Source organism: Lygodium microphyllum, chromosome 5 (genome assembly GCF_053477565.2).
Source record: "Lygodium microphyllum isolate KBCC chromosome 5, Lygodium_microphyllum_v1.1.10, whole genome shotgun sequence".
Taxonomy (NCBI): domain Eukaryota; kingdom Viridiplantae; phylum Streptophyta; class Polypodiopsida; order Schizaeales; family Lygodiaceae; genus Lygodium; species Lygodium microphyllum.
The window spans coordinates 122,580,637-122,607,589 of record NC_141139.1 but is presented as its reverse complement, the minus strand read 5'-3'; the positions used below and the strand labels follow the sequence as shown (position 1 = coordinate 122,607,589).

Here is a 26,953-nt window from a genome sequence, read left to right as displayed (position 1 = left end):
AGATTCTAAAATGCACTATAATCCTAAAAGTTTGGAGTGAGTATAATGCTGACTTGTTTTTTGTTATAATATGGAGCATGTTTACTGCTGACCTTATGACTTAATTAAAGCACTTGCATGCCATAACATTGCATGTTCTTTCAAAGCTATACAAAGGTAGAGATGAAGCAACCCAAAAGTTCTATGCGACACCAAACAAGTTGCAACAGTTGATAAGTCTAGACACTTGAAAACTTCAACTTTAGCATGAACCTGAAGTAGTAAAATACTTGCACTTTGATGTGACACAAAGCTGTTAGATCTGACACAAAGCTGTTAGATCAATGTATGACAACTCAAGTTGTCCATTAGAGGAGCTTGCTCCAAGGCTTGAGTGATATAAAATACACGATGATAAATCCCAATAAATAAATCGAGCAAGCACATGTAAAGAACATGGTGCCACACTTGCATATGAATGTAGATTAGATGATGATTCCGTAGGGATTGTGTTTTACCATGCTTTTGGTTTGCTTTCTTACTCTACAATACGCCCAAGTGACTAGTGAAGATCACTGCAGTTAGTGATGTAATTGCAAACACAAATTATATTGTAGAGATGTGCAAACTATTAAAAGCTTGGGGATAGTTACAATGTAAGCAAGTGCTATAGACCTTGGGGTGAGTGAAAACTTCATTTCCTTGATGTTGGCTAAAGAGATTGGATTAAAGAATTAAGAGATGAAGACTTTTTTAAAAGTTCGTTAGACTTTAAATGCCAATGAAGGTGACACAGTGAAAACTATAATTCCCTACAGTCATCTTGAGTAACACAAGACTAGAATCTTGACCCTCCACTCTTTAGTCTCTTGAGTTGTCTAGAGTCTAGAGTGCTATGTTGTTTGATGATCATTGATTCATTTTTGCACCTTTATCCAATTTATAATGACTCATGACATTTTGTGATCTTAGTGGGCTGATTATAATGAAAATCATCCCATATCCTTGGTTCCCTTGTCAAATGTCAATGTTTTCTATGCTTGTTTTTCAAAGTATAAGCTTTATTGAAATGTTTACAATTTATATTCAGGTCCATCTTACCATTTTTATATTTTTCTAGTTTTTTTTTGGGAAAAAAATTAGGGTTACGTGTGATTCAGTTGGGGGTCCAAATCATACTTCGATTATACTTTCATACCCATATATGTATGAAATATTGAAACATATGTGAACAACTATCTTGATGATGACACAAAGCCTCCCATGGGACTTGAAGAGCTGCTATGTTGTAGATAAGGAGAGTATATTAGAATGTGGAACTCATCACCTGTAACGTGTCCACTTGTATCTTTAGGACACGTCTTAGCAGTCCATCGGAAAGGGTGTCTAGAAAGCTCCGCCCGACACTCCCATGGAATGTTACGGGGTTTACGATCTAGGGCTTTCCGCGTCTGCCACGTAGCGGAAGTATTCCGTCCGTTCCCACTTAGGATCGACCTGAATTTGGGTTTTCCTAACAACAACTAGCGTCGGACCCAAGCGAACTACTTTACGCAGAAACGCCAGGTCTGAAGCGGATTCACGCTGCACTTGGTTCAAGGAGAATGGGAAGTGAGAGGGAGGCAAAGCTTAACCTCTCTGCCATAAGGCATAGTCCCATTCTGTTGCCCTAAAACAGCGTAAATCGGGTTTAATCATAACTCTAGGTCAACGCTCTTGTTGTTCGTGTCCTTTGACGATAATCCTGCTGTTCCTCGTGATTTGAGAAAAGTTTCCGGCCAACCGGGACCACCCATCCGTAGGACGGACCTATGGCCCATCCTCCGCACTTTCCTCGGGTTGTTTTAGTTATTTAATTACCTAACACATTAGTTGGACATGTAACAACTAGCTTCTTTAATTAACCCTTTAGGCACTGGTTTATTCACATAATCTTATCACTTGATATAGAAAAACAATATCAGACAAGTTCCTTATTAACAGGTTATCATATTTATCTTTGAAATACAAAGAGTCCAGCTCGTAGGCTTATCCACAATCTGCCCGAAGGCTATCCAGCAATCCACAGGGATCACTAATCCAAGTTTCCGCCTGTAGACTAGTATGCGGGCCTCGAGATCCAATCCCGAGTCACGTTAGCCTCTTGTGCAGGGTCCGGATTAGAAGACGCCGTTTGATGGGTAAAATAGTCCCATGGATTAGATGTGACACTAGTGCAACATGTTGCAAAGTCGCATGATCTTGTGATTTGATCACAAGGGAATAGCCAAATCCTCGGAATGAGATTGGCATATTCTTGCGCAAGTTTATCTTGCAAGAGGATGAGTAGTGATCGTGACACAGCACCTTTCTTGGGAAAAGAACCAAGATAGGGGATTAAATAATTGCTTGGAAGCAAATGACCAATCAGTAAATTGGAATAACATATTTACTGCTAACAGAGCTTAAGGTATTGGTTAAGTTGGGTTAATAGGATACAACCCTAACCCAAGGACATAAGGGTTAACAAACAGACCCTTGGGAATCTTTCCAAGTTCCAATTGATCCCGGATCGAGTGCTGGATGCATTCGGAAAGAATGATTCACTCCTTAGCAGTTGGCCAAAATAACGACCACTAGAAATGATTGTGCTTGTAACAGTTTAGGGAGCACTGTTTTGCTTTGCTTGCTCAAAGAATTAAATGATGAAAAGATATCTAATGCTTCAGGTTGAAGGCCTGAAGGGAGAGAAAGCCTCAGTTACCCGCGACTGTCTGCCTAACCCTAACCAAGGGGGTTGTTAACCGCACCGAGAAGGTGGACCGACCCCGCCGCGTGAGGTCTCTCCGTTGTGCGCTACTTGGAGCAGGAGGACACTTGGGTGCCAGGGGGGGCTCTGGCTGTAAATCCCTCGCCTTTCAGGCCCTGCACAAGAGGCCAACGTGACTCGGGATTGGATCTCGAGGCCCGCATACTTGTCTACGGGAAGAATCTTGGATTAGTAATCCCTGTGGATTGCTGGATAGCCTTCAGGTGGATTATGGATAAGCCTACGGGCTGGACTTTATAAATGTATTTCAAAGATAAATATGATAACCTATTGAAAAGAAACTTTTGTGACATTGCTTTTGTATATCAAGTGCTATGATTACGGCGAGGGATTTATGGCCAGAGCCCCCCCTGGCACCCAAGCGTCCTCCTGCTGCAAGTAACGCTCAACAGAGAGACCTCTCGCGGCGGGTTCGGTCCACTTTCCCGGCGCGGTCAACAACCCTCTTGGTTAGGGTCAGGCAAGCAGTCGGGGATAACTGAAGCTGCCTCTCCCTTTAGGCCTTTAACCTGAAGTATAGATATCCATTTATCTTTTAATTCATTGATCAAACAAAGCCAAACAATGCTCTCAAATCTGTAGCAAGCACAAACAAATTCCATTGATCGTTTTTGTTGGCAAACTGCTAAGGAGTGAATCCTTCCTTTCGAATGCATCTAGCACTCGATCCGGGATGACTTGCAACTTGTCAAGATCCCCTATATCCTGGGTTAGGGCGTACCCTATTAACCCAACTTGGTCAAACCTTTAGTTCATTGGGTACTTCAGTTTATCGGCTGGTCTTTAGTTTCCAATTAATCTTCCTTTCTCAAGAAGGATACTAAAGTGTTCATCCTCTTGCAAGATAAGTTGCGTAAGGATCTGCCATCCTCGTTGCGAGAATTTGGCCTTTTCCTTGTGATCCAATCACAAGACCATATGACTCCGCACTTGCTGCGCAAGTGTCGCATCGTACTATGCGACAATGGAGTCATGAAACAATCTGCTTCAGGTTCTTTAGGCTGACACCATTAGACTTAGGGTTTCTAAGTTTCATCTTTGTAAGATTTTTAGGGACAAACCCTAGTTCACTTTACGATTACAATTCACTGTCCTTACATTTAGTGAATGTGGGCAAGTATTTAAGGTATAGGTGTTTCTTGGAATTTAACTTATTCCGAACGAGTATTCCGCGGCCTAGGTGTTTTAGGTTTTATGCCAATTTGGTTAACTCTAGAAGATAATTTCGAGATTACTTCCACACGATTCGTTGACTATGCGTAAATTGATTTCTTAACCCTAACTTATCGGTTTGAGGTCAGGCATAGGTTAGGTTAATTTCAACTAATCTTCCCTTTTCTTTTCGCAAAAAATTCATGCTAAATAAGCAACCTTTTTCTTGCTAATATATGCAGTTGACAATGATAATTTCATAAAGTTTATGCATTGTAAAAGTCGTTTCATGCTTTGCACTTTCCATGATGATTCATTGCGATATGGGTTAATAGTGCGAGATGCAGTTTATACTTCTAGGCTTAATCGAAGTATACTATTTCAATGGATAATAATCTAATCTTATAATTCATTTCTATGCATAAGCTTATTGTTAGAAATGCTTTTATGCTTTCTTTATTTTGCATGTTTCATTAGAAGTATTAACGACTAAGTTTCTTCGTCGTGAGCATCTAGGACAAAAATATATCCTATTTCTAACAATTAACCTTGCATGATTGAATTACAACAATATCAAATAAAAATTAGGAAGGAAAACCTGGGTTTGGGGTGAGATATCCACGTGGATGCTCGAAGATGACCCTCCCGCGGTTGTGCCTTGGACTTTCTTAGGAGGCATCGCAATTGTGATTTTTCGGACGTGGAAGCAGCTTTACAACTCTTCTTTGGAATTCCACCGTCGCTCCCTTGCACCGTCCATTGAAAGTAGTTTAGAAGGCTCACTCGAGGCTTTTTGAGTGGAGAAGGAAGGTGTCAAAAACCCTCAACACTCTCATCTCTTTTACGAGTGGGAAAGAAAAAAACAAAGCCCAAGGGTAATTTGAAAAGGGCAAGGAATGGCTAAGGGGTTTAACCACGAGGAGGGGGGAGGGGGGAGTAATCCCAAAGTCCAAGGGAAAGACTTAAGGAAATTTATATAGTACTTTTTGGAGGGGAAAGGGACTTATAAAGCCCAAGGGAAAAGGCCTTATAGGGGGTTAAAACCGGGGAAGGGTGTGGTGGTTTTGAAGCCAAGGAAAAAAAAAAAAGGGGCTTAAGGGATTTTAAAACCCGGAGGGGGGTGGGTTCCAAGGCCCAAAAGAAAGGGGGCTTGTAGGATAAACATGGGGGGGGGGGGGGATGGTTCCAAGGGGAAAAGGGCTTAAGGGGGTGAAAGGGGACTTATGAAGCTCCCTTCTAGAAGCTTCCTGCGTTGGCGGGTGCTCACAACAGATACTGGATATGGCGCGAAGGGTGGCGGCGCTGCTTATGTGGATGCTCGCCGCGGCTAGCGTGGCAGTGGCGGCTGATGTAGTGACGACGCCCACCACCCCCTACACGAACCTGGAGGAGCTGCAGGCAGTGTACGAGATGATGGCGGCGACGGGAAACGGCTGGGCGACTGCCATTCCGGACGTGTGCAGGGGGAGGTGGCATGGTATTGAGTGCCAGCTGGACGGCAGCGGCCCTCCGTCTAGCGTCACGGAAGCCCACACCCTCTCAGGATGCTGCAGAGTGCCGTCCCCTCTCTTCTCGATCTCCCTCACGTATTCAACTACCTCAATGGCAACGTCTCCTCCTATTTAAATAGGGGAGGGGAGGGGGATTCTCCCTCTCGACGTGGTGAGAGGCATGGCACTCCACACCTGTGAACTCCCACCGAGGAGCTTCTGCCTTGTTGCTGTTCCCCTCCCCTTTCAGCACAACAGTCGGCTGGGGAGGGGAATATATATATATATATATATATATATATATATATATATATATTTTTTTTTTTTTTTTTTTCATTATCCTAAAAATTGCCATATCAATATCCCCCTTTCCTATAAGGGTAGTTCACGTGAAGAAAGAAATTTGGAACGTTACATCACCTATTGGAGGGGGCTAGGGGTGGTAGTGATGGGGGTGTAAGAAGGGGTGCTAATGGAGGGAGGAGGGCGATGGTGGGGTTTTGGGGAGTGAGAGCGCTGCTAGGAGGTGAGGGTAGAGGCGGAGAGGGGTGGAGACCAAGGGTGAGTTAGAGGGTGATGGTGCTTATGCTAACTAGGGGTGCAGCTTGCAATTCTCCTACTACTATGTTGCGGATGAGAAAAGGATAGTGGGATGAGAAACTAATCTGTTTTTGGAGGGGGGTTAGGGGTGGTAGTGATGGGGGTGTGTGAGAAGGGTTGGTGATGGGGGGAGGAGGGTGATGGTGGGGATTTGGGGATTGAGAAGGTTGCGAGGGAGGTGGAGGTGGGGAGGTGTGGGGGGTTCGAGGGTGAGTTAGCACGTGATGGTGTGTCCATTGAAGTGAAGGCTTTTTATGTCCTAGGATGCTAGATGCATGCTTATGAGGAATCTCTAGGATTTGCAAAGTAGGGGATTTGAGCAGTGAGAAGGTTGCGGGGGAGATGAAGGTAGAGGCGAAAAGGGGTGGAGCTGAGGGTGAGTGAGAGGATGATGGTGCTTGTGCTAATTGCAAGTGTTGCTTGTAATGTTCTTACTGCTATGTTGTGGATGAAGCGAGGACAGTGGGATGTGGAACCCCACCTATTGGAGGGGGCTGGGGGCCGTAGTGATAGGGGTGGGGATGTGAGAAGGGGTGGTGATGGGGGAGGAGGCTATCATGAGGACATGTATTTTTGAAACCTCACTTAACATGTGGATTAATTTTTAATCACCTTGTTAAGTAAATGTTGTGCATGTGAGGTGTAAATGGGGTTGGAGTAAATTTACGAGCCCCGGACTCGAGGAAATCACGGGATGTCAAATGCAAAAGTTGCTATAAGTTATGCCACACAGGTACTTCGTGGTATCTTGTGTCAGTTGTTGGCCTAGGTCATTCATTTGGCCATAAGTGTCAGTTTGCTGATACTAGAAAAGTGGCGTTTAATGGTACCTAACGTCAATCTAATGGTCAAAGATGGCGTAGAGACAGTCAAGAATGGAAGTTACCTAGCCAATTGAATTATTGGCCAGTCAGATATTTTTTAGGGCACCGAAATAATAATTTTTTTTGCAAATAAAGTATGGCTCTGATTCTGAACTGATTTTGCAAGCTTTCGAGAGCTTGACAAGTGTCTATGAGCTGGTATCAAGCATGAAAGATACATGTAGACTGATTGTGGACAGTCCCTGAGCCATAGGCGCAAGTGGTTGAAGTAGGTTGACTTATCAAACGAGCCATGTTGAACATTATAAAAAGGCACACAAGCTTTGATCACGGGGGCCTCTATGGTTGAACCAACTGCTTTTCTTCTCTCTCCCCCGCATCGCAACTTGTACTACGTGTTGGCCTTTTACCCTTCTCTTATACACTCGTTTTCATTTGAAGACCTTGAAGATTTATGGTGGTAGAAGCTCCATGCACAAAGGACTGATGCTGCTGGAAGATCAAGAAGGCAGGCCCTTTGAAAGAAGATTATCAAGACTTTTTACACAAGCTGCTGCTGTGTCATTCTCTTCCCAGTTTTGAGGCTTATAAAGATAGACCATGGGCCCTAACTTGCATTTTTAATAGTCAATCTTGCTAACTCTTTGTATTGAGTTAGGAAGAAAAGCAAAAGATGGATACAATTCTCAACTGATTGCACTACTCATGGTAGGGAAAATATAAAGATTGCTTATTCTAATCATTTTTGAGGAGGGAAGGCTCTTTTGTTTTTGAAAAGAAGGAAAGGAAGAATACTCTTGAGGCCTTGATGTGTCAATTGCAAAATCTTGTTTAAACTAATCCCGTGGGCTTTCTATAAACCTTATATCACAAGAAGCTATAGTTGCATTGCAAAAACTCACGTGTCTGATTGTGTCATGAACCTTGGGTTCAATCTGTGCATGTAAAAGGAATACCCTTCAAAATTGTGTTTGAAACACATTCTCTATATGATTGTTTTATTACTAATAAAGACTCTGCAACGGCAAGCTTGTGTTATAATCCTTGGCATTCTCTGAAGTGGGATCATCGACATAGTATCTTGTAATGAAGTAATGCATGTGTGATGCACTTGACATTCTGTAAAACATATAGCATTTTCTTGTGAATCTCCAACAATTACTTTGTAAAGATTTCTCTCTACTTGATCTTGGCCTTATAACCTACAGTTTCAGCTGTAATACTTTACGGATGTCCTTGTACTGAAGTTGTTTCCTGGCCATTCTCTGGTGAACGGACACTCATCCATGAATTGCCTCCTTATGTTCAAAGTGTTGTTGCCCTGAAAGAATTGCCCGAGGAAGTCTATGGTGTCTCAGTGGTTCCGGAATAAGAATCCCTGGCATTCTCCCAAGTGGGATCATTGACATAATATCTTGTAATGAAGTAATGCATGTTTGATGTACTTGACATTCTGTGAAACATATAGCATTTGCTTGTGAATCTCCAACAGTTAGTTTGTAAAAATGGCTTCTACTTGATCTTGGCCTTATCACCTACAGTTTCAGCTGTAATACTTTAAGGATGTCCTTGTACTGAAGTTGTTTCCTGTCCGTTCTCTAATGAATGGACACTCATCCATGAATTGCCTCCTTATGTTCAAAGTGTTTTTGTCCTGGAAGAATTGCCCAAGGAAGTTTATGGTGTCTCAGTGGTTCTAGAATAAGAATTTGCACTATGAAATTCCCATTTGTAAATGTCTTACTTGTAAGAAAGTCTTGTAAATGCCTCCAAAAAGAGCACACCTGATGTACATGTTCAGAAATGCAAGAGGGTAAGTCTTCCTGAGAAAAATTTCTGGCTGTTCCACTTAAAAAAGTTTGCTTTGAATTGTAATTGGAGTTCCGATGTTTGTAAGAATACGGATATATTCAAGGGAAAGTAACTATAGAAGGCTGTTTTGTGTTGCTATACTGACTCCCATCAGCGGAAGGTGTGGAGGTTAGCCACAAGATGGCATAGGCGGAACTTCAGGCACAGTAGGCAGGGCACTGGTGACAGTGGGCAGAGCAGGCACAATTGGCAGGTGCAATAGGCATAGCAGGCACAGGAAGTGGACCAGCAGGTGGAGCTGCAGGAGCAGCTGGCAGTGATAGCAGGGGTTGTGTGAGGCGACAGGGAGGGGGGTGAGAGCTAGGTGAAACGGAAGGTGACAAGAGGGGAGGGCAAGGGAGTGTGTGGTTGCAGCACATGCACGAGGAGGTCTCATCATGTCCTCAGTTCAGATTGATTGGTAGACATTAACTACTTGTATGGTTCGTATCATTCTCCGATGTGAATGTTGAAATTAGAATCAAGAATGTATTAAAAAAAAAAACAGAAAGAGAATTGCATTGAGGATAAGTTTTAACTTTATGAACATACGTAAACATGTTTCCATGCTTTGATCAAAGGCATGGTTGTCGAATTTTCTTACTGAAATCATAGTTTTACTAAGTCGTGGTGAATATGGAGGGTTGACAATTCTCATTTATAGTCTATATGAAGTGAGAATGATTTATCATTAAACGAAGGGATGCTGCTAATCACATTGACATGGTCAAGCATTATGTAATATATCAAATGGATAAATGCAATTTTTTTTTTAAATTTTCCCTCCCCAAAACCGACTGTCGTGCTGTAAGGGGAGGGAAATAGAATGGAGGACTAAGCTCCTTGGTGGAGCTCGGCGCCTTCCATCCCCATGCATATTGACACATAAGGATGGGGAGGATTCCCCTCCCTCCCCTATTTAAGAGAGGGGTTGCTGCCTCGATGGGGGTGTGGAGAGGACGACGCTGCCCAGACTCGCAGTATGAGGAGCTGAAGTGAGGAGGAAGAAGCTCCTGCCGCTGTGGAGCCGCCGTGCAATAGGGGGTTGCCAGTCAGAGCACTGCCACCTGTGGCATAGGACTCTTCCTGCACCGTGAGGAAGAGAGGGAGCCGCCTGCAGCCGTCGACTTTGTTCCTCGGCCAGACAGAAGCGCCATCAGGCCGTCACCGTCACGGTGTCAATCTCCCTCTCCTGGCCACGTGTGAAGCTTAGAAGCTTCTAAAAAGAAGCTTCTAAGGGGGCTGGATAAGCCCCCTTTCATCCTTTCACCTTGCACCTTTTACCCTTTCACCCCCGGGTTTTTTTAAATCCTCCTAAGCCCTTTTCACCCCCCCTTGTGTTACCCTTCATCTTTCCCTCCCCTGGGTTTCAAACCCCTAAGCCTTTTTCACCCCCGTGTCCACACACCCCACCCCCCCCTCCCCCCTGTAAGGGCTTTGTAGCTATACCATGCCGTTGCTACCGATTGCACCTATATAGGGAGTAGTAGTGACTCAAAGCCCTGCCTTGTTTCCACTCTACGTGTGATTCCCTATGCCCAGTGGTGAACCCTCTTATGTGCGGCGTCACGAGGGTGTAGTCCTGGGATGTGTCTATGTTGTCCCGCTTTTGGATTGAATAATACAAGAGTATACCTTGAGCTCATATCGTGTTACCTTTCTGTGCCGTGTTGAGTGCGTAACGAGTGCAGGTTTATCACACTTGGTATCAGAGCAACTCTTGCTCGGAGTGAAGGAGTGCTTACGGAAGCAGGAGAAAGGATCCAGTGCCCCAAAGAGATCGAAGTCGTAACGACCCACAGCGCGATGCCCCGCGTCGCGACGCCCCATGTCGCGTCGCCCCACGTCGCGACGCCCCCCCCTCCCCCCCCCCCCCCCCCTCGACGCGTCGCCCCGGTGTGACGCCCCAACCGCGACATCCCACCATCTGAAGACGTGACGCGGCTTCCCCGCGGCACGACCCACACCACCACCGGCGAAACGCGGCTTGTCCGCGTCGACACCACCACCAACCACATGGAGGACGAAAGGGAGAACGTCACCCTTCCAACACTGGAGGAGAGAAAGAAGAGTAGGGGACAAGAATGGAGAGTGGCCCAGGAGGAGAAAGTGGCCGGGCTAGAAAGACAGTTAGATGGTATGTCAGGCATGCTAGAATCAATATGGAGGAACATGCAGATGAAAGAAGAGGAGGAAGAAAGGAGAAAGAAACTAGAAGTAGAGCAGGGCTATAGAGAATGGGTGATTCAACAACAAGAAGAGGAGAAAAGACACCGAATGCAAGAGGAGATGGATAGAACGGGTAGAGAAGAGACATCTAGGAGGGCGCAAGATACAAGGAAGGAGAAGGAGAAAGTAGTAGAATTAGGAAGTAAAAAGAAAGACAAGAAGAAGGAGAAGAAGCACCATCGCAAAGAAGAGGGAGATATCAGTAGTTTAGAGGATGATTATGGAAAATTCAAGATGCCCCAACCCGCCAAGTACAAGGGAGAGAGGGATGGCTTGGTTTTGAAGAAGTGGATCGCAGAGGTGGACAGATACTTAAAGTATTCACGAATTACTGAAGACAGGAAGGCGGAGGTGGCAGCCATTTACTTGGAGGAGGACGCTGCCAGTTGGCTCTTGCTAGAACAAGAGCAGGGCCACACAATCTATTCGTGGGAAGAGCTCCAGGAAGAACTGAAGGACTACTTTATTCCAAAGCTGGAGAAATTCAAAGTGAGAGATGAATGGAGGACCTCAAGCAAACACAGGGAAAGATGAAAGAATATGTCAGCAAATATAGGCAGATCATGCTGTAGCTACTAAACATGGATATAGATACTAAGCTACATGGATTTTTGTTTGGGATGCAAGAATGGGCGAGAAGAGATGTGGAGAGACAAGAGCCAACAGGCTTAGCAGAAGCTATGAGAATGGCCGAACGACTGGTGGATTTGGAAGGCAGAATAACAGCACAAGGAAATCAAAACAGGTTCAACAACAACTTCAACAACACCTTCAACAACAACAACTCATGGAACCAGAGGCCCAATGCCCCTAGAGGGGCATTCATAGATACACGGAGCCAAAACAACACGACCACCACAGCCGTATCACAAACCGCCTTAGTACCGAGAGGAGTAGCAGGAAGATGGGGAAACAATCACTATAGGCCAACCCCTAGTACATCATGTGGGCCAGCAGGATCAAACACGTCATGGTGGAGACCCCCAGGCCCGTCCGTCGGAATCAGATGTTTCAAATGCGGGGGTCCACACTACCAAAACAGATGCCCAATAGAAGATACAGCTTCGTCAAGTGGATCAAGGGTGAATGCAACTAGTGCATATGGAGGAGAAGAACTACAACCACCGCGAATCCAGGAAATCCCTAGTGGGAGTGAAGAAAGCATGGACCACCCAAGGGTAGGGTTAGTTAGCGCCCGACCCCAATGCATGGCAGCCAGAGTAGCAGCAGTCTATCATCTATACATCAAAGGCCAAGTGGGCGAGGGTAACCAACCCATCATGGTGGACACAGGAGCAACACACAACTTCATGACACCAGGGTGTGCAGCAAAACATGGACTAAAACTGTCGAAGGCCCCAGAAGGACTAACAGTAACATTCACACAAGGAGAAGCCAAGGAGGTGAAACAAGTCTTTGCAGTCCAAGTAGCAGCCGACAAGTGGAAGGCGAAACTCAACTTCTTAGTAATCCCCATGGATGATTTTGAAGTGATACTGGGATTGGAATTCTATGACAAGTATGTCATTGCAATGTTTGGTAAAGGTGTAAATGAAATGATGTTAGATATGCAAGGAGAAGGCGTCAGAGTACCATGTGAAAGAATGCAACTACTTGGCAGGACCCCAATCAAAGTGCAAATGAAGGAAAATAAGCCAGGAGTAGCTTGCCAAACAATGAAGCAGACTACAACCCAACCAAAGGGCCAGACCCAAAGTGTACCGGTCCAGGGGACCGTTATCAGGCCACGTATCATGACTTGCAGTGCCAAGCAAGTCGAAAAATCAGTCAAACAAGGAGATATGGTCTATCTATGCATGATCCGACCGATTGAAGAAGAAGAAAGTGGCAAGAAACCCAGACAACTAAACAAGAAAACAGAAGTGGCAGAAATACTGAAGAGTTCAAAGATGTGATGCCAGCAGAGTTGCCCAAGGGTCTATCACCCAGGCGAGATGTAGATCACAAAATTGAGCTAATCCCCGGGTCGGCCCCACCAGCCCGAGCTTCCTATCGCATGAATCACACCGAACTAATGGAACTAAAGAAGCAATTGCATGAGTTAGAAGAACAAGGATTCATCCGCCCTAGCAAATCCCCCTTTGGTGCTCCAGTGCTATTTGTAAAGAAGAAGGATGGGGGACTCAGACTCTGTGTAGTTTATAGGGCCCTTAACAAAATCACCATAAAAAACAAATACCCCATGCCCCTAGTGGAGGATCTCTTAGATAGATTACACGGGGCCAAGTACTTTAGCCGAATTGACCTTAGATCCGGATACCACCAAATCCGCATAGCAGAAGAAGATATCCCCAAAACAGCATTCCGTACCCGATATGGTAGTTTTGAGTGGCTAGTACTAGGATTCGGCCTAAGCAATGGGCCAGGCACATTTTGTGGCCTCATGGATGGAGTCTTTAGACCAGAGATAGATATCTTTGTCATTATCTACATAGATGACCTCCTAGTCTACAACAAAACATTAGAAGAATATAAGCAGCACCTACGCCGAGTTTTTGAGAAACTGCGGCAGCACCAGTTATATGCCAAGCCCGAAAAATGTGAGTTTGCAGTAAAAGAGTTGGAGTTCTTAGGCTTTATTGTAGGAGCAGATGGAATCAAAGTGGATCCTAAGAAGGTCGAAGCCGTCCAAAGATGGCCCATACTCAAGAATGTAAGAGAAGTGCGGGAGTTCCTCGGCTTTACAGTGTTTTGCCGAAGATTTATAAAAGATTACAGCCTCATCACTGCCCCCCTCTCCCACCTCACCAAGGAAGATCACCCTTTTACATGGGGGAATGCGCAACAGGAAGCCTTTGAGCAGATGAAGAAGTGCATGAGCCAAACCCCTGTCCTAAAGGTGCCAAACTTTACCAAACCCTTTGAAATTTCCACAGATGCATCCGACTACGGCATAGGAGGTGTCCTGGTACAGGAGGGCCACCCCATTGCTTATGAGTTAAAGAAGTTTACTGGTGCTGAAACAAGGTGGAGCACGCATGAGAAGGAAATGTTGGCAGTCATATACTGCCTTAGAAAATGGAAGCATTATGTTCAAGACAAGCATACAGTCGTCTTCACCAACAACATCTCCCTCAAATACTTCCAATCTCAGCCCAAATTATCGGCAAAGCAAGCCCGCTGGCTAGACTTCCTAGCCGAATTCGACCTGGAGATTAAACACAAACCCGGCTCCACGAACAAGATAGCAGATGCATTGAGCCGGAAAGCAGACCTAAAAGCTGTCAGTGTGGTCAGCAGCAACTTCATAGAACTCGTCAAAGAGGCCCTAGAGCAGAACCAAGAAATGCACAAAATAATCAAAGATGTGGAAGCAGAGAAGACCCCACACGGAATGCATACCTTAGAGGAAGGAATCCTCTTTCTAGGCAAGAGATTGTATATCCCCAACAATGTGGAATTGAAGAAACTTATACTGCATGAAATACATGATGGCAAGATTGGAGGCCACAAAGGGCAAAGCAAAACCTTGGAGGCCCTCAGGAAGCAGTTCTTCTGGCCAAACATGAAGGAAGAAGTAATAGACTACATCAAAACTTGCCTTGCCCCACTTGCCAAATGGTCAAAGCACCATGATCAAGACCAGCAGGTCTACTACAGCCATTACCAGTACCCAGCCGCCCGTGGGACGTCATCAGCATGGACTTCATTGTGGAACTACCTGAGTCCCATGGGTACACAATCATCTTTGTAGTGGTGGACTATTTTTCCAAACAAGCTCACTTCATCCCAGTCAAACCACCACTGAACGCCAAGGAGGTAGCACGCCTCTTCTTCACACATGTATTCAAACTTCATGGCTTACCGCTGGCTATTGTATCAGATAGAGATGGAAGATTCATGAGCGACATGTGGAAGGAACTCTTCAAGACTCTGGAAACACAATTGAGATTCTCATCATCCTTCCACCCAGAGACAGATGGACAGGCATAACGAGTCAACCAAGGCATCGAAGATTATCTCCGAAGCTATGCTCGAGTAGACCAGAAAGATTGGGCATTGTACCTTGATGTTTTGGAATTCCACTATAATAGCTCCATACACTCGGCAACCGGGTACACTCCCTTCGAGTTAGCAACAGGAAAAGAAGTCATAACACCATTGGCCTTAGCATCCGGAGTGGCCAAAGCAGAAGATCAAGATGCAGAAGAATTTTTGAAGAAGTGGAGAGACCACAATGCAGCAGCTAAACAAAGCCTAGAGCAGAGCAAGATCACCATGACAGAGCAAGCAGACAAAAAGAGAAAGGCTGTACTATTCGCCAAAGGAGACATGGTCCTAGTGAGCTCTAAGAATATGTCACTTCCCAAAAACATGACCCCCAAATTCAATCACCGTTACTATGGACCCTACTGAATCACTCAAGTGCTGAACGAAGTTACCTACAAGCTGGACCTGCCAGATAGTGTTTGTGTTCATAACGCATTTCATGCTCGTCTTCTGCGCAGGTTCTATCCCGACAACCAATGGGGACGGTGCGTACCAATGCTCCATTCCAATGGTCCCTTCGAAGTAGAAGCCTTCCTCCGACGCCGGGAACAAAGAGGCTTTCTCGAATACCTCACCAAGTGGCGCGGGCGTCCACTCAAGGAGGCCACTTGGATCTCAGAAGCGGAGGCCCGCGAACGCGGAAAGGATGCCTTTGCCCTTTGGCTCGAGGAGAACCCCCCAGCTCCTTCCAACGACCCTTGAGCCTTCCTAGTACCTCAACAATAATGCGGTTCTCAAGCATAGACCCAAACGTGCCCCACTCCTCAAATGTAATCGAGTCGAGGGTGGACCCGCATGGTAGCAACCATCCAAAAAACAACTCCAGTAAATAAAAAAGCCCAAACGTCCTAGTGCGGCAGACACTGGCCAGTCTGATAGCATAGACTGTGTTAAGACCCCGCGGTCCCTTAGACCGGCAGACACTGACCAGCTTGATAGGAAAAGCTGCGTTAAGACCCCGGACGAGTCAAATAACAAACGCTACCCTTAGATTGCTGAGGTCAGCAATCGAGTAAGCGGGGGTGAGTGTAAGGGCTTTGTAGCTATACCATGCCGTTGCTACCGATTGCACCTATATAGGGAGTAGTAGTGACTCAAAGCCCTGCCTTGTTTCCACTCTACGTGTGATTCCCTATGCCCAGTGGTGAACCCTCTTATGTGCGGCGTCACGAGGGTGTAGTCCTGGGATGTGTCTATGTTGTCGCGCTAAAGAAACTAGGGTTTGTCCCTGAGTTTCTTAAAAGAAAATAATAAAGCTAGAAAACCCTAGGTAACAACGTCAGCTTAAAGAAACTGAAACGGATTGTTTCGTAACTCCATTATCGCATAGTACGATACAGGACTTGTGCAGCAAGTACGAAGTCATATGGTCTTGTGATTGAATCACAAGAAGAAAGGCTAAATTCTCGCAACAAGGATGGCGGATCCTTACGTAAGTTATCTCGCAAGAGGATGTATACTTTGATATCCTTCTGAGTAAGGAAGGTTAAAAACCAGAAACTGAAGTATCCGATGAACTGTAGGGTTTGACCAAGTTGGGTTAACAGGGTACGCCCTAACCCAGAAATATAAGGGATCTTGCCAAATTGCAAGACACCCCGGATGGAGTGCTGGATGTATTCGAAAGGAAGGATTCCTTGCTTAGCAGTTTGCCAACAACAAAAATGGATCAATGGAAATGTTTGTGCTTGCTAGAGATTTTAGAGCACTGTTTGACTTGTTTAACCAATGAATTACAAAATAAATAAGCACCTTTACTTCAGGTTGAAGGCCTGAAGGTGAGAGGCAGCTTCAGTTACCCCCAACTGCCTGCCTGACCCTAACCAAGGGGGTTGTTGACCGCGCCGGGAACGTGGGGCAAACCCGCTGCGAGAGGTCTCTCCGTTGAGCACTACTTGGAGCAGGAGGATGCTTGGGTGCCAGGGGAGGCTCTGGCCGTAAATCCCTCGCCTTCCGGGTCCTGCACAAGAGGCTAATGTGACTCGGGATTGGATCTCGAGGCCCGCATACTAGTCTACGGGCGGAAACTTGGAATAGTGATCCCTGTGGATTGCTGGATAGCCTTCGGGCGGATTGTGGACAAGCCTACGGGCGGAACTCCTTGTATTTCAAAGATAAATATGATGATGATGATATGTTAATAAAGAACTTGTCTGATATTGTTTTTCTATGTCACGTGATAAGATTACGTGAAGAAACCAGTGCTTAACGGATTAATTAAAGAAGCTGGTTGTTACATGTCCAACTAATGTGTTAGATAATTACATAACTAAAACAAACCGAGGAAAGTGCGGAGGATGGGCAATGGGTCTGTCCTACGGTTGGGTGGTTCCGGTTGGCCGGGAACATTTCTCAAATCTCGAAGAACAGCGGGATGATCGTCAAAGGACACGAACAACAAAAGCGTTGACCTAGAGTTATGTCTTACCCGATTTACGCTGTTTTAGGGGAACGGAATGGGACTATGCCTTACGGCAGAGAGGTTGAGCTTTGCACCCCTCTCGTTTCCCATTCTCCTTGAACCAAGTGCAGCGTGAATCCACTTCGGACCTGGCGTTTCTGCGTAAAGTAGTTCGCTTGGGTCCGACGCTAGTTGCTGTTAGGAAATGACCAATCAGGAAGACCCTAATTCAGGTCGATCCTAAGTGGGGACGGCCGGAATACTTCCGCTACGTGGCAGACGCGGAAAGCCCTAGATCGCAAATCCCGTAACATTCCATGGGAGTGCCGGGCGGAGCTTTCTAGACATCCTTTCCGATGGACTGCTAAGACATGTCCTGGATGATACTAGTGGACACATTACACATTATGAGATGGAAGGATGACTTGATTGTATTGTGGGTTGCAAATCCAACTGCGACATCAATCAGTCCCCTTGTTCCAAACACTGCTATCCTCTTTATGGATGTGGTATGAGTGCAACAAGTGCCAACAGCTTGAGCATGACTACTCCATAGGAATCTCTCACCTTACCTGCCAGTGGATCATCATGGTCCCATGAGCATAGTTGTTGCTTAGATGTTGCTTAGATACCAATGAAGTGGCCGCTGGCACATACACAGGCCATACCCATGTGGAGTGGAACATAGAGGGATGGACATTAGTCTCGGTTCTCAGTCATAGAGCCAACGGGCTCACTGTTGAGTTTAGGATGAGTAGCACAATGGGCAATGCACACTTCACTAAAGCTGGTGTCCTGTAGCACCAGCCCAACTATCCCGGTGTGTGGACATGATGGCCTTTGGGCCTAGAGTTGAAGGCTGGTGATCACATAAGGTGTGGCACAATTGAGCCCCTGAGCCCTATTTATAGGACAAATTGAATGTCCCAGTCACTAAGGCTGCTTTCACATGTAGTCAGTAACTGATCCAGGGCTATGACAAATGCCATGGGCACCAGTCCCAGATGTCTAAAGCAACAAGAAAGCTAGATACCCCTCATATTGTTTAAATCCTGAGGTCTCTTTGGCAACAAAGAGCATAAAGTACGATATTGAGAGGAGCAAATGCTTTTGTGGGTAGAAAGAAAGAAGGAAAAAGTAGTGGTAGCAGAAACAGCTTATCAAAATATGCAGTATTAGGTTGTTCCTATATTGAACATGTTAGGAATTATCCAGTAGCATTTTTGGTGCTAAAACCGTTTTTCTGGCCTTTAAATAGGTCCACAAGCTGGCTTTGGGAACACTAGCTCTTGGATTGGGGTGGGTAATTGGTTCATGCACTGAAAAATCTGTTGTGATTGGGCACCCTTGACTCATGGGATCTCTTTCACAACAGGCCTTAGCTTGAGGTTAATTAGCATGCCTCTTGATCCACTGTTTATATCTATGTAGCTGTTTAGCACGTACTTTCATAAAGAAAACACTTTTAACCTATCATACTTACAACTACAATGCAAGGATCTGTTTTGAAATAATGCAGAGCATCTATGAATACACCTGGCTTGGATTATACATATGAATTTTTTAAAGTGGCCTTTGTAAAGCTCTATCATTAAAAGATTAACAGTTGGCAGGTGCAATCAAAGCAGCTGTGTATTGCCGAGGGCCTCTAGAAGTGCCTGTATTTGCAGGAAGTGCAGAGATCTCAAAGAAGACTGTTGGCGCTGCTCTGAATAGTTGGTCTAGCATTGCGACTGAAGCTATCAAGAAACATTGGGATCAGGGGGCAGTGGCTGCTTTTGATAGGATCCCTTTTTCTTATGCCTCAGCAAACTTTACATTTGATACAGATAATTGTGTAGGTGGATCTGAAATCATAATTGAAAAGAAAAAGTACATGGTATTGTTTAGATTAGGCCAAGTTTTATTTCATGACTTATATTGTCTGTCTTGGAAATGTCAGAGTGCAGATCTCTATGGCATTCGTGCAACCCTGGTTGATGGGGGCGAGTTACGTGGTGCTGGCAATATGTGGATATGCCCGGAGGTTAGATTTGTCATTTTTTTCCAGCAATCTTATCTTTTATGGCTGCTGCTCTTGGTATTGTGAACATCTAGTGTGCTTTGAACAATATTGGCATGGAATTTTCCTGGAGTTACTCTCTGATTTGTGTGAGCAAGCCAACTTAAGTACTTTGAATTCGGCTACATGAGGTAGTTGTATGCCAGGTTGCCAATAGCTGTGTTCATTATTTCTGATACAACCACCTTCAAAATGGTAAACTGAATAACCAAGGAGCTGTTACTGAGAACTCAAGAAGCTTTCTTTTCTGTTTGTATATCCTGAGACAGCTTATCAGTAGCAGTGTTCATTGTTTCTAATGAAACCACCTTCAAAATTGTAAAATGAATCTTCAAGCAGCTATTTACTAAGGCCTCAAGAAGCTTTGTTTAAGTTTTTCCTTTTCTAGTTTGACAATATCTCTAAAGTTTTCTTCAGGCTTTCCTTTTGTAGTTCAACAATATCTCTAAAGATCCTGATAATTTTTTTCCCAGCATTATACCAGTTGGTGCTGATTGACCATGCTATCTATTTATAGAATAGCCTCTCCATCTGAGCAGTACCCATCCATACACGAATCCCTCTTGAATATCACTTGATGTTCTCTTCTAGGTGGAGACCTTTTCATTGCTTCCCCTTTTCCAATGGTCTCCCATATTTTGGAAATCTGGAAGATCAACTTGACATTTCTCTCTAAAGATCAGTATTGAACTTGAGTATAACTCAATTCTTTTATCATGGATATCCTAGTAAGGGAAATTAAAATGCTGCCTAAATCAGTGTTGTATAGCAGTTGGCACTACTCTGATCCTGCTCATCTTGATTCACCTCTCCAACTTGGTGGTAGTATATTGTATGAAGAGCACGTTGCAAGGTCTGTCCAGAAATGATCCTCCATATCCACTTCCTAGCCTGCACGCTGCCTAATAACCTCCAGCCAGGCTTCCCCTGATGTACTTTTTTTGTTTTATCATATCTGGTTCAAGGGTTTTCTAAACTCTAACAACTGACTCAGTGACACAATGAACTCGTTTACTATCATATGGTAATTTTTCATTGTTCTAAGTTGTAGTTTTACAGATGCAGATTCCTTGCATTCACTTTGGGTTCACATGTTTTTTTTCGGGGGAATCTTTTTCTTGATAAACAACTCATTTTAATGTGCCAATGGGCAGAAGATGATGTGTTATCTTTGTATTCTTAACAGGGTGAAAAGGATCCATCAGCAGTTAATATGGATGTTTCAGGACAAGTATTTTTTGATTCAGTTGTCCAGAATTATCTGCCAGAGAACTTTAAATCAGCACCTGTGAAACTTGATTATGTGCATGGGGATGCAAAGATATGTGGCTCTTTACTACAGCCGTAAGATATTATTTTGTAAATGCAAACATGCTGTTTTTGAGGTTTTGTTTTTCTTGCATCTAAGCAGGGATCTTATTTCTCTTTTGTTTGGTTTTATGTTGTTGCTAGTATTTTTGATATAAAATGGAATGCTCCTGAAGCAAAGGGGGCTTTTAATGGTGTCCGTGGTGACATCAACATCTCCCATGAGGCAATTACAATCACTTCATCAGCTTTTACTTTTGATCTCTTGGCTAAAATTCACACAGCGTACCCAATGCCTGTTTCTGGAAGGGTGATGAGAGCAAGTAACCTGAGGCCTCCACCCCCTGACATTGAAGGTTTGGATGTTGACCTTCGCATGCGGGGTTTTGACTTTTTGGGATTGACCCCATCAGAGTCATTGGGGATGCCTTCAAATGCAGAAGGAATCCACACGAAGGTAACTGGGCGGGCAAAGTTTCAAGGTCGTGTCGTTAAGTCACAATATGATATTGAGAAAACAGTTATGAAGGAGAAGAATGGTGGTGAAACAACCAAAGAGATAAAGGCCAATGGAATGTCAGGTGTGGCTGGAGACATTGTGCTGTCTGGGTTAAAGCTCAACCAGTTTCTGGTGGCACCTCATCTGGCTGGAAGTATGGAGATATTTCCAACAAAGCTTAAGGTTTGTTGTCGTGCCTGCTTATAACAACTAGCTAAGTGTTAGTGCTAGACTAACTGGCCTCTAGACTATTACTTTAACTTAACTTCGAATTGGTCACAATCCTTACTTATCAGCTATTGTTTACTTTTGACATTATCAACCAGTGAAATTGCAACTTTTTGTTAATAGATCTTTACTGGGGTTGGCATGCGCGTTTTGTCATTGTAACAAATTTCCTTCTGTTTGTGCTATTGCAGTATCCTTGAGTTTTCTAATCTGAAATTAGGTGGTGGTACAGGTAGGTTATCAGCGTTTTTTGTGGAAGTATAGGGTGAACAATCTTTTCAAGGATCTTCCACAAAATGCGATGTGTCTGTGCTTGCCGACTTATTATGTTGCACTCCTGTCCCTTTTACAGCTGAGAAGGGGGCAGTCCAGAATGCATTGCCTTTGACTGGCACTCACATCTGGAAAAATAGAAGATGTCGTCATGCTTGCAAAGTGTGTGCAACAAGCCGGTTATTAGCAGTCAAACAGGTTAACTTCTAGGGCATGCAGACAAACTGTCCCAAAGTCTACACTGTAATCTCTATAAACTGTGTAAAGGTATTTCTTGTCACCTCCAATGGTTTGCAGAAAACAGGAGCACCATGGCATCTGAGTTCTCCTTCCCGACAGACTGCTACCCAAAAATTGCATGCTAGTTTAATCTAGTGAAGAAATGGACTTCACCAAAGCCACTCAGCTAGATGGAGTGTTAAGAAGGAACCTCCTAAGTTGCTGTGCCTCTCACTATAATGGATTTACAAACCACTTCTTGCAACTGTTTGAAGCATCCTTACCCTCTCTGTAGAACATCCCCAATTATTGTCTCCAAAACGTTGACTTTCTGTCTGTAAGAAGTCTGCAAGCAAGGGGCTGATATGGACGATCTTGGTTTGGGTCGGTGCCACTTCCAGGACATGAACTGTTCAATATCTGCTCTCATGATGGCCACTTTTCACATGTGAATGGTGAACTTAAACTTTAATTCTCATGTGATGTAGCAGGGTGAATATTGAGGTGCCTTGGAAATAGTGTCTACATCGACACATGTGCTTGTGGGGATTATGACCTGGGCTTTTAATATGAGTGCTTTGCCTTCATATCTTATTATCTATGTGGGGAAAAAGGGATGATTGAGCAGTTTTCAGGCTCCAATGCTTGCTGCAGTATGTGTTCTTGAAAGCCAATGCTAAGGCCTCTAGTTCTCATCTCTGAGATTTGCACTTGATGCTAGACTCCCACAGAGTTCTGGTGCGGGAATGCCTCCTAAAGTGTGCGCAATAGAAGCACCTTCCAGGGGACCACAAGCTATAGGAGTTCTTGAGAAGGCACTCATGAGTTTGCACTACAACAATTTGATTTTGCTGGTCAATCCACAATATCGAAGCCCCTATTGTCCCTGGATGATTGACTGCTGAGGAGGCTGAATCGGGCTCTCCACTTCCTTGCTTGATAATTGTTTGCTATGCTAGTTTGATCCACCTGGCCTATGCACAAGCTAGAGAAAAGTCCAGCAAGAGTTAATGTACTGCTTAGTAGCCTGTACCATTGTACATGCTGGGCTTCATTATTTTCAAGTTTAGAAGCTTCTTTCTAATGTTTAGGAGCAAAGATTCTGTCTCCTGGTCAGGATCATTGTTGATTCCTGCATTCTAAAGACTACGACACAAAAACCTAATTCAAACAGCATGTTTTGCAGTTCTGTGTCGCTGGAATATTTCCAGTGGTTAAGCTTGGGTAATGGAGAAATCTGATTCACTAATTTTGGTGTCTATAGATGGTAGGATAGCGAATCATTTCACGTAGGACTGCCATTATGCTAGATGACAGATGCTTAGAATTTATGTGATGTGCTGATGGCCAGATAAGAGGAAACCTTCCATTCTAGATATTTTAGATGTTTGGTGAGAACTCATCCCTTTTCAGGACATCATAAAGTTCTTAGCTTTCCAGACTCTGATGCTGCTGGGAACAATGTCATAAAGTTCTGTACAGGCAGTTGTTTCATCCACATTTTTAAACAAGTGTGCCAGATCAAGAGAAAGGACAAACCAATTCACAGAAAAGAAATAGAGGGAAAGGAGAGCAATGAATTAAATTCTTTGAAAATCTTAGCAATGCACTATTTATGGAATCAATTTGCATGAGCTTCAGCTTATAGGAAGCACTTTTCAGTTACCAGTAAATTTTAAGGCTGAAAATGGTTAAAATTTTGGCTTGTAGCTAAATGAATTGTGAATCATCCTGGGGAGCATTTAATGTATAATAACTTATTGCTCACCGCTTTTAGTTACAGTACAATTGATGTCTCCTGTAACTCATGAAAATTGTGATGTTCCCTTCCTACATTTTGTTTGCAGCTTAATGCTGTTGGGAGAGCAGATGAACATTTAAGGGTTGAGTTTGCTGGAAACCTGAAACCTGACAGGGGAGATCAAAGGTCGATGTTCAATGCCCCTAATAGTGAGATGGGCAAGACAACAATACTTTTCTCATTAGAAAGGGGCCAGTTGCGAATGCACTTGCAGTATCAACCAGGATATTCAGCAAAGTTAGAGGTATTTCCACTTTCATATTCATGTGTTTAGTTTACCAATCTGAAGAAGTTGTTCTGGTTAGCAATCCTTCTTGATCATCAAGATTGATCCTGGTTAAAGCTCAGCTTAAAAGCATGGGATTTGGTGATAGGGAAGGCAATATTCTTTATTTGAAACTGTTCAATTCAGGTTCAATGCATGCTTAGTTCTGGTATTTTCAGGAAAACAAAATTCTATTAATAATTCCTTGTAGAAAAAACCCTGAGGCAAAATACAAAGTGCAAGAACTCTATAAAGAGTAACGAAGTACATCACAAATACAATGTTTTGTGTGAACAACTGATCTGGTGCACTATAATGCCAAACCATCTAAGGGGTGTAGTGTTGAAAAGAGCGCCTGAGTCCCAGGTCTAAGTTCTTATATTTCTCTTCGTTAGCATTGCCCGTTAGGGCATATATTATGAGAATGGTGCGGTGGCAAAGTGGTGCTTGTCCCAAAAAAATTACTCACTGTTAACTTGACTTAAGGGCCACTTGTAAGCTTATGTGTGTCAATCTATTGCTTTTGAGAAGAAGGTTTTTCTGAGAAAATAATTAAAAGATGAATAGAATCCTCCTTGCTTTTCTCTCTCTTTCTTTGTCTCGCAGCATTACACACTCATTGGATGGCGTCTGCAGGCTGCTGCCTGTAAACCCTGAATCTAGTGTAGATCTCTGTCCTGAATCAGCACCTTTGCTTAGAACTACAAGTCTACACCTATGCCGAAGGTCATGACCTGGATTGCATCTCTGCCCTAGAGCAGCACGAATGCTAGTTGTTCGTGACTTGGACTACAACTGCCTTCAAGATGTGCATCAATAGCATTCTTGTCTTTGAGGTCATCGCCTTGAATATGCCATGAATCTTTACCCTGATGCTGCAGCACATGTGTCCTATTGCCAGGAGAGAGAGAGAGAGAGAGAGAGAGAGAGAGAGAGAGAGAGAGAGAGATTTTTTGCTCTTAATGGAGGGATTACGGAGGAAATTGCCTTATCTTGGTCTCTTTGGCAAGGCTGTCCTCTCAGCCCTTTGCTCTTTGCGTTGGTAACTCACCCGATGCTCTCATTATTGGATAAGTTGGCAGCTCAAGTTGAGATAGTTGGCTTATCTCTTCCCTGTGGTGACTAGCTTGTGGGTCAATCTTTGGCAGATGATTCTTTTGTGTTCCTCAAGGCTGATCGCACTAATGTTAATTGGGCAATGGTGGCATGGAATCTTTTTGCTTTGGCATTGGGTCTTCACGTTAATTCTCAGAAATCTACCATTCTCTCTTGTACGGAGAATGATTTGCAAGCCTTGGGCTGGAATGGAATTGTGATCCCAAGGGGCAATATAACCAGACACTTGGGATATCCTATTGGTGTGGAGGTAGCTCCCCATGCCTTGCTGGAATGGATGGCCTCCCGAATTCAGACAGGTTCATGTACTGGAAATCTCAGAGCTGGCCTCTATATGTTAGTTTAAAAGTGGCTCAATGCATTATGATTAGTATGATTTTGTTCTTTTTGCCATTGCTTCCTTGGACTAAGAAGTTCCTTTTGAATTTGGTCCAACCTATCAGATTCATGTTGTGGAAAAAGAAAGGCAATCGTTTGGGTCAGGTATGGATCTTGTGGCAGCATTTGACTACTCTGAAAAGGATGGGGGGTGTAGCCTTGTTGGATGTTAATTTGCATATGGTTGCTTTGAGGCTATCCCTTTTGCAGAGTCTATTTATTCAGTGTCATCCTTGGTCAGATATTGCTAAATTCTTCATAGAAAAGACTAGCATCTCTCATGATAGCATAGTTATTCATGCTTCCTGGTGGCATGTGCTTAATTCTACGAGGCCTATTAAGGTCTCCTAGTCTTATCTCCTTCCTCATTTGATTGCATCCTGGCAGGGGATGCTTCGTTTTGCAGTTTGGCATCCTCCTGATATTTGCAAGGAGGAAAATGCGCTGCAAGGAGAAATACTGGCTTCCTCAAGGTTGTTGGATTGGCCTCAAAAAGATTTGTAGCGAGACAAGTTTAATTGGATGGCTAGGTTGGGGTTGAAGACAACTCTTGATGGTGTTATTCCTGGGCAGCCCCGTCTTTATTCTTTCAGGCGTATTTGTCCAGTACTTTAGGGTGCCTCGTGGATATAGTGACATTTGGTGTCCATACAGGACAGTCTGTAGAGGTGCTCTCCTTTGCGTGCGTTACAACCATTGTATGCATGGCGTGAGTGGATGTTTGTGCTTCTTGATGATTTTGAGAAAAGGTCAGCTAATCAGATATATATCATCAGATGGTGGAAGATAAGAGATGGGTCACTAGGAAAGTTAATAAGTTATGGTATCTTCGGGATAGCAAAAAGAAGTGGCGGGAAAGATTTATCCAGCTTTGGAAGTCCAAGGTTCCGTATTAGGATAAAGTGTTCATGTGGAGGCTACTCATTGGGGGGTTGGAATCATGTGGAGGCTGCTCATTGGGGGTCTTCCAACGGGAGATGTGCTCTGTGCCCGAAAGATCTCTGCAGGTCATTGTGTTTTCTGCACTACATGTGATGAGATATTGCTTCACTTTGTCTCTTGCCCTTTTTTGCGAGAGATCTGGAATTTCATTTCTTGAGTGTGGTTGTCTCGGTAACTCAGCACTGCATACTAGCTCGTTCGTGGATTATGGGAAATATGTCCTCTATGTCTTCTTTGCATTCATATTGTTCCTATCTATTCCATTTCCTTAGATGGATAGCCCTATGGCATATATGGCGTACTCAGAATGCCTTTATTTTTGATTCCGCATCGGGCATCCATAGGCATGTGGTGCATGTGCGTGGATTAGTGTTATGGCAAATCTTTTCTATGATGTCAATTGACCTGGTTCTTCCGGATATTGCTGCTCCCTGGCTGGCGATTGTTCGCTCTACTCCAGCTGTTCTTTCTGTGTCATTTATTAGTGCTACTCATGTAATAGGTTGTTCTAATAGC

General features: G+C 44.1%; 1 protein-coding gene across 5 annotated transcripts in view; it reads left to right on the top strand.

Moving 5' to 3' along the window:
• The window catches only part of EMB2410 (embryo defective 2410), a 187,221-nt gene that overhangs the window by 71,661 nt on the left and 88,607 nt on the right, over positions 1-26,953 (top strand). For all 5 annotated transcript variants that reach the window (XR_015690932.1, XM_087678344.1, XM_087678347.1 and 2 more), the window contains 5 exons: positions 18,953-19,183; positions 19,289-19,372; positions 20,595-20,752; positions 20,861-21,398; positions 23,783-23,980. Coding sequence is in view for 4 of the 5 variants with exons in the window: in XM_087678344.1 (XP_087534470.1) it covers positions 18,953-19,183; positions 19,289-19,372; positions 20,595-20,752; positions 20,861-21,398; positions 23,783-23,980 (1,209 nt within the window). In the remaining variant the exon portion in view is untranslated. The remainder of the gene's footprint in view (positions 1-18,952; positions 19,184-19,288; positions 19,373-20,594; positions 20,753-20,860; positions 21,399-23,782; positions 23,981-26,953) is intronic.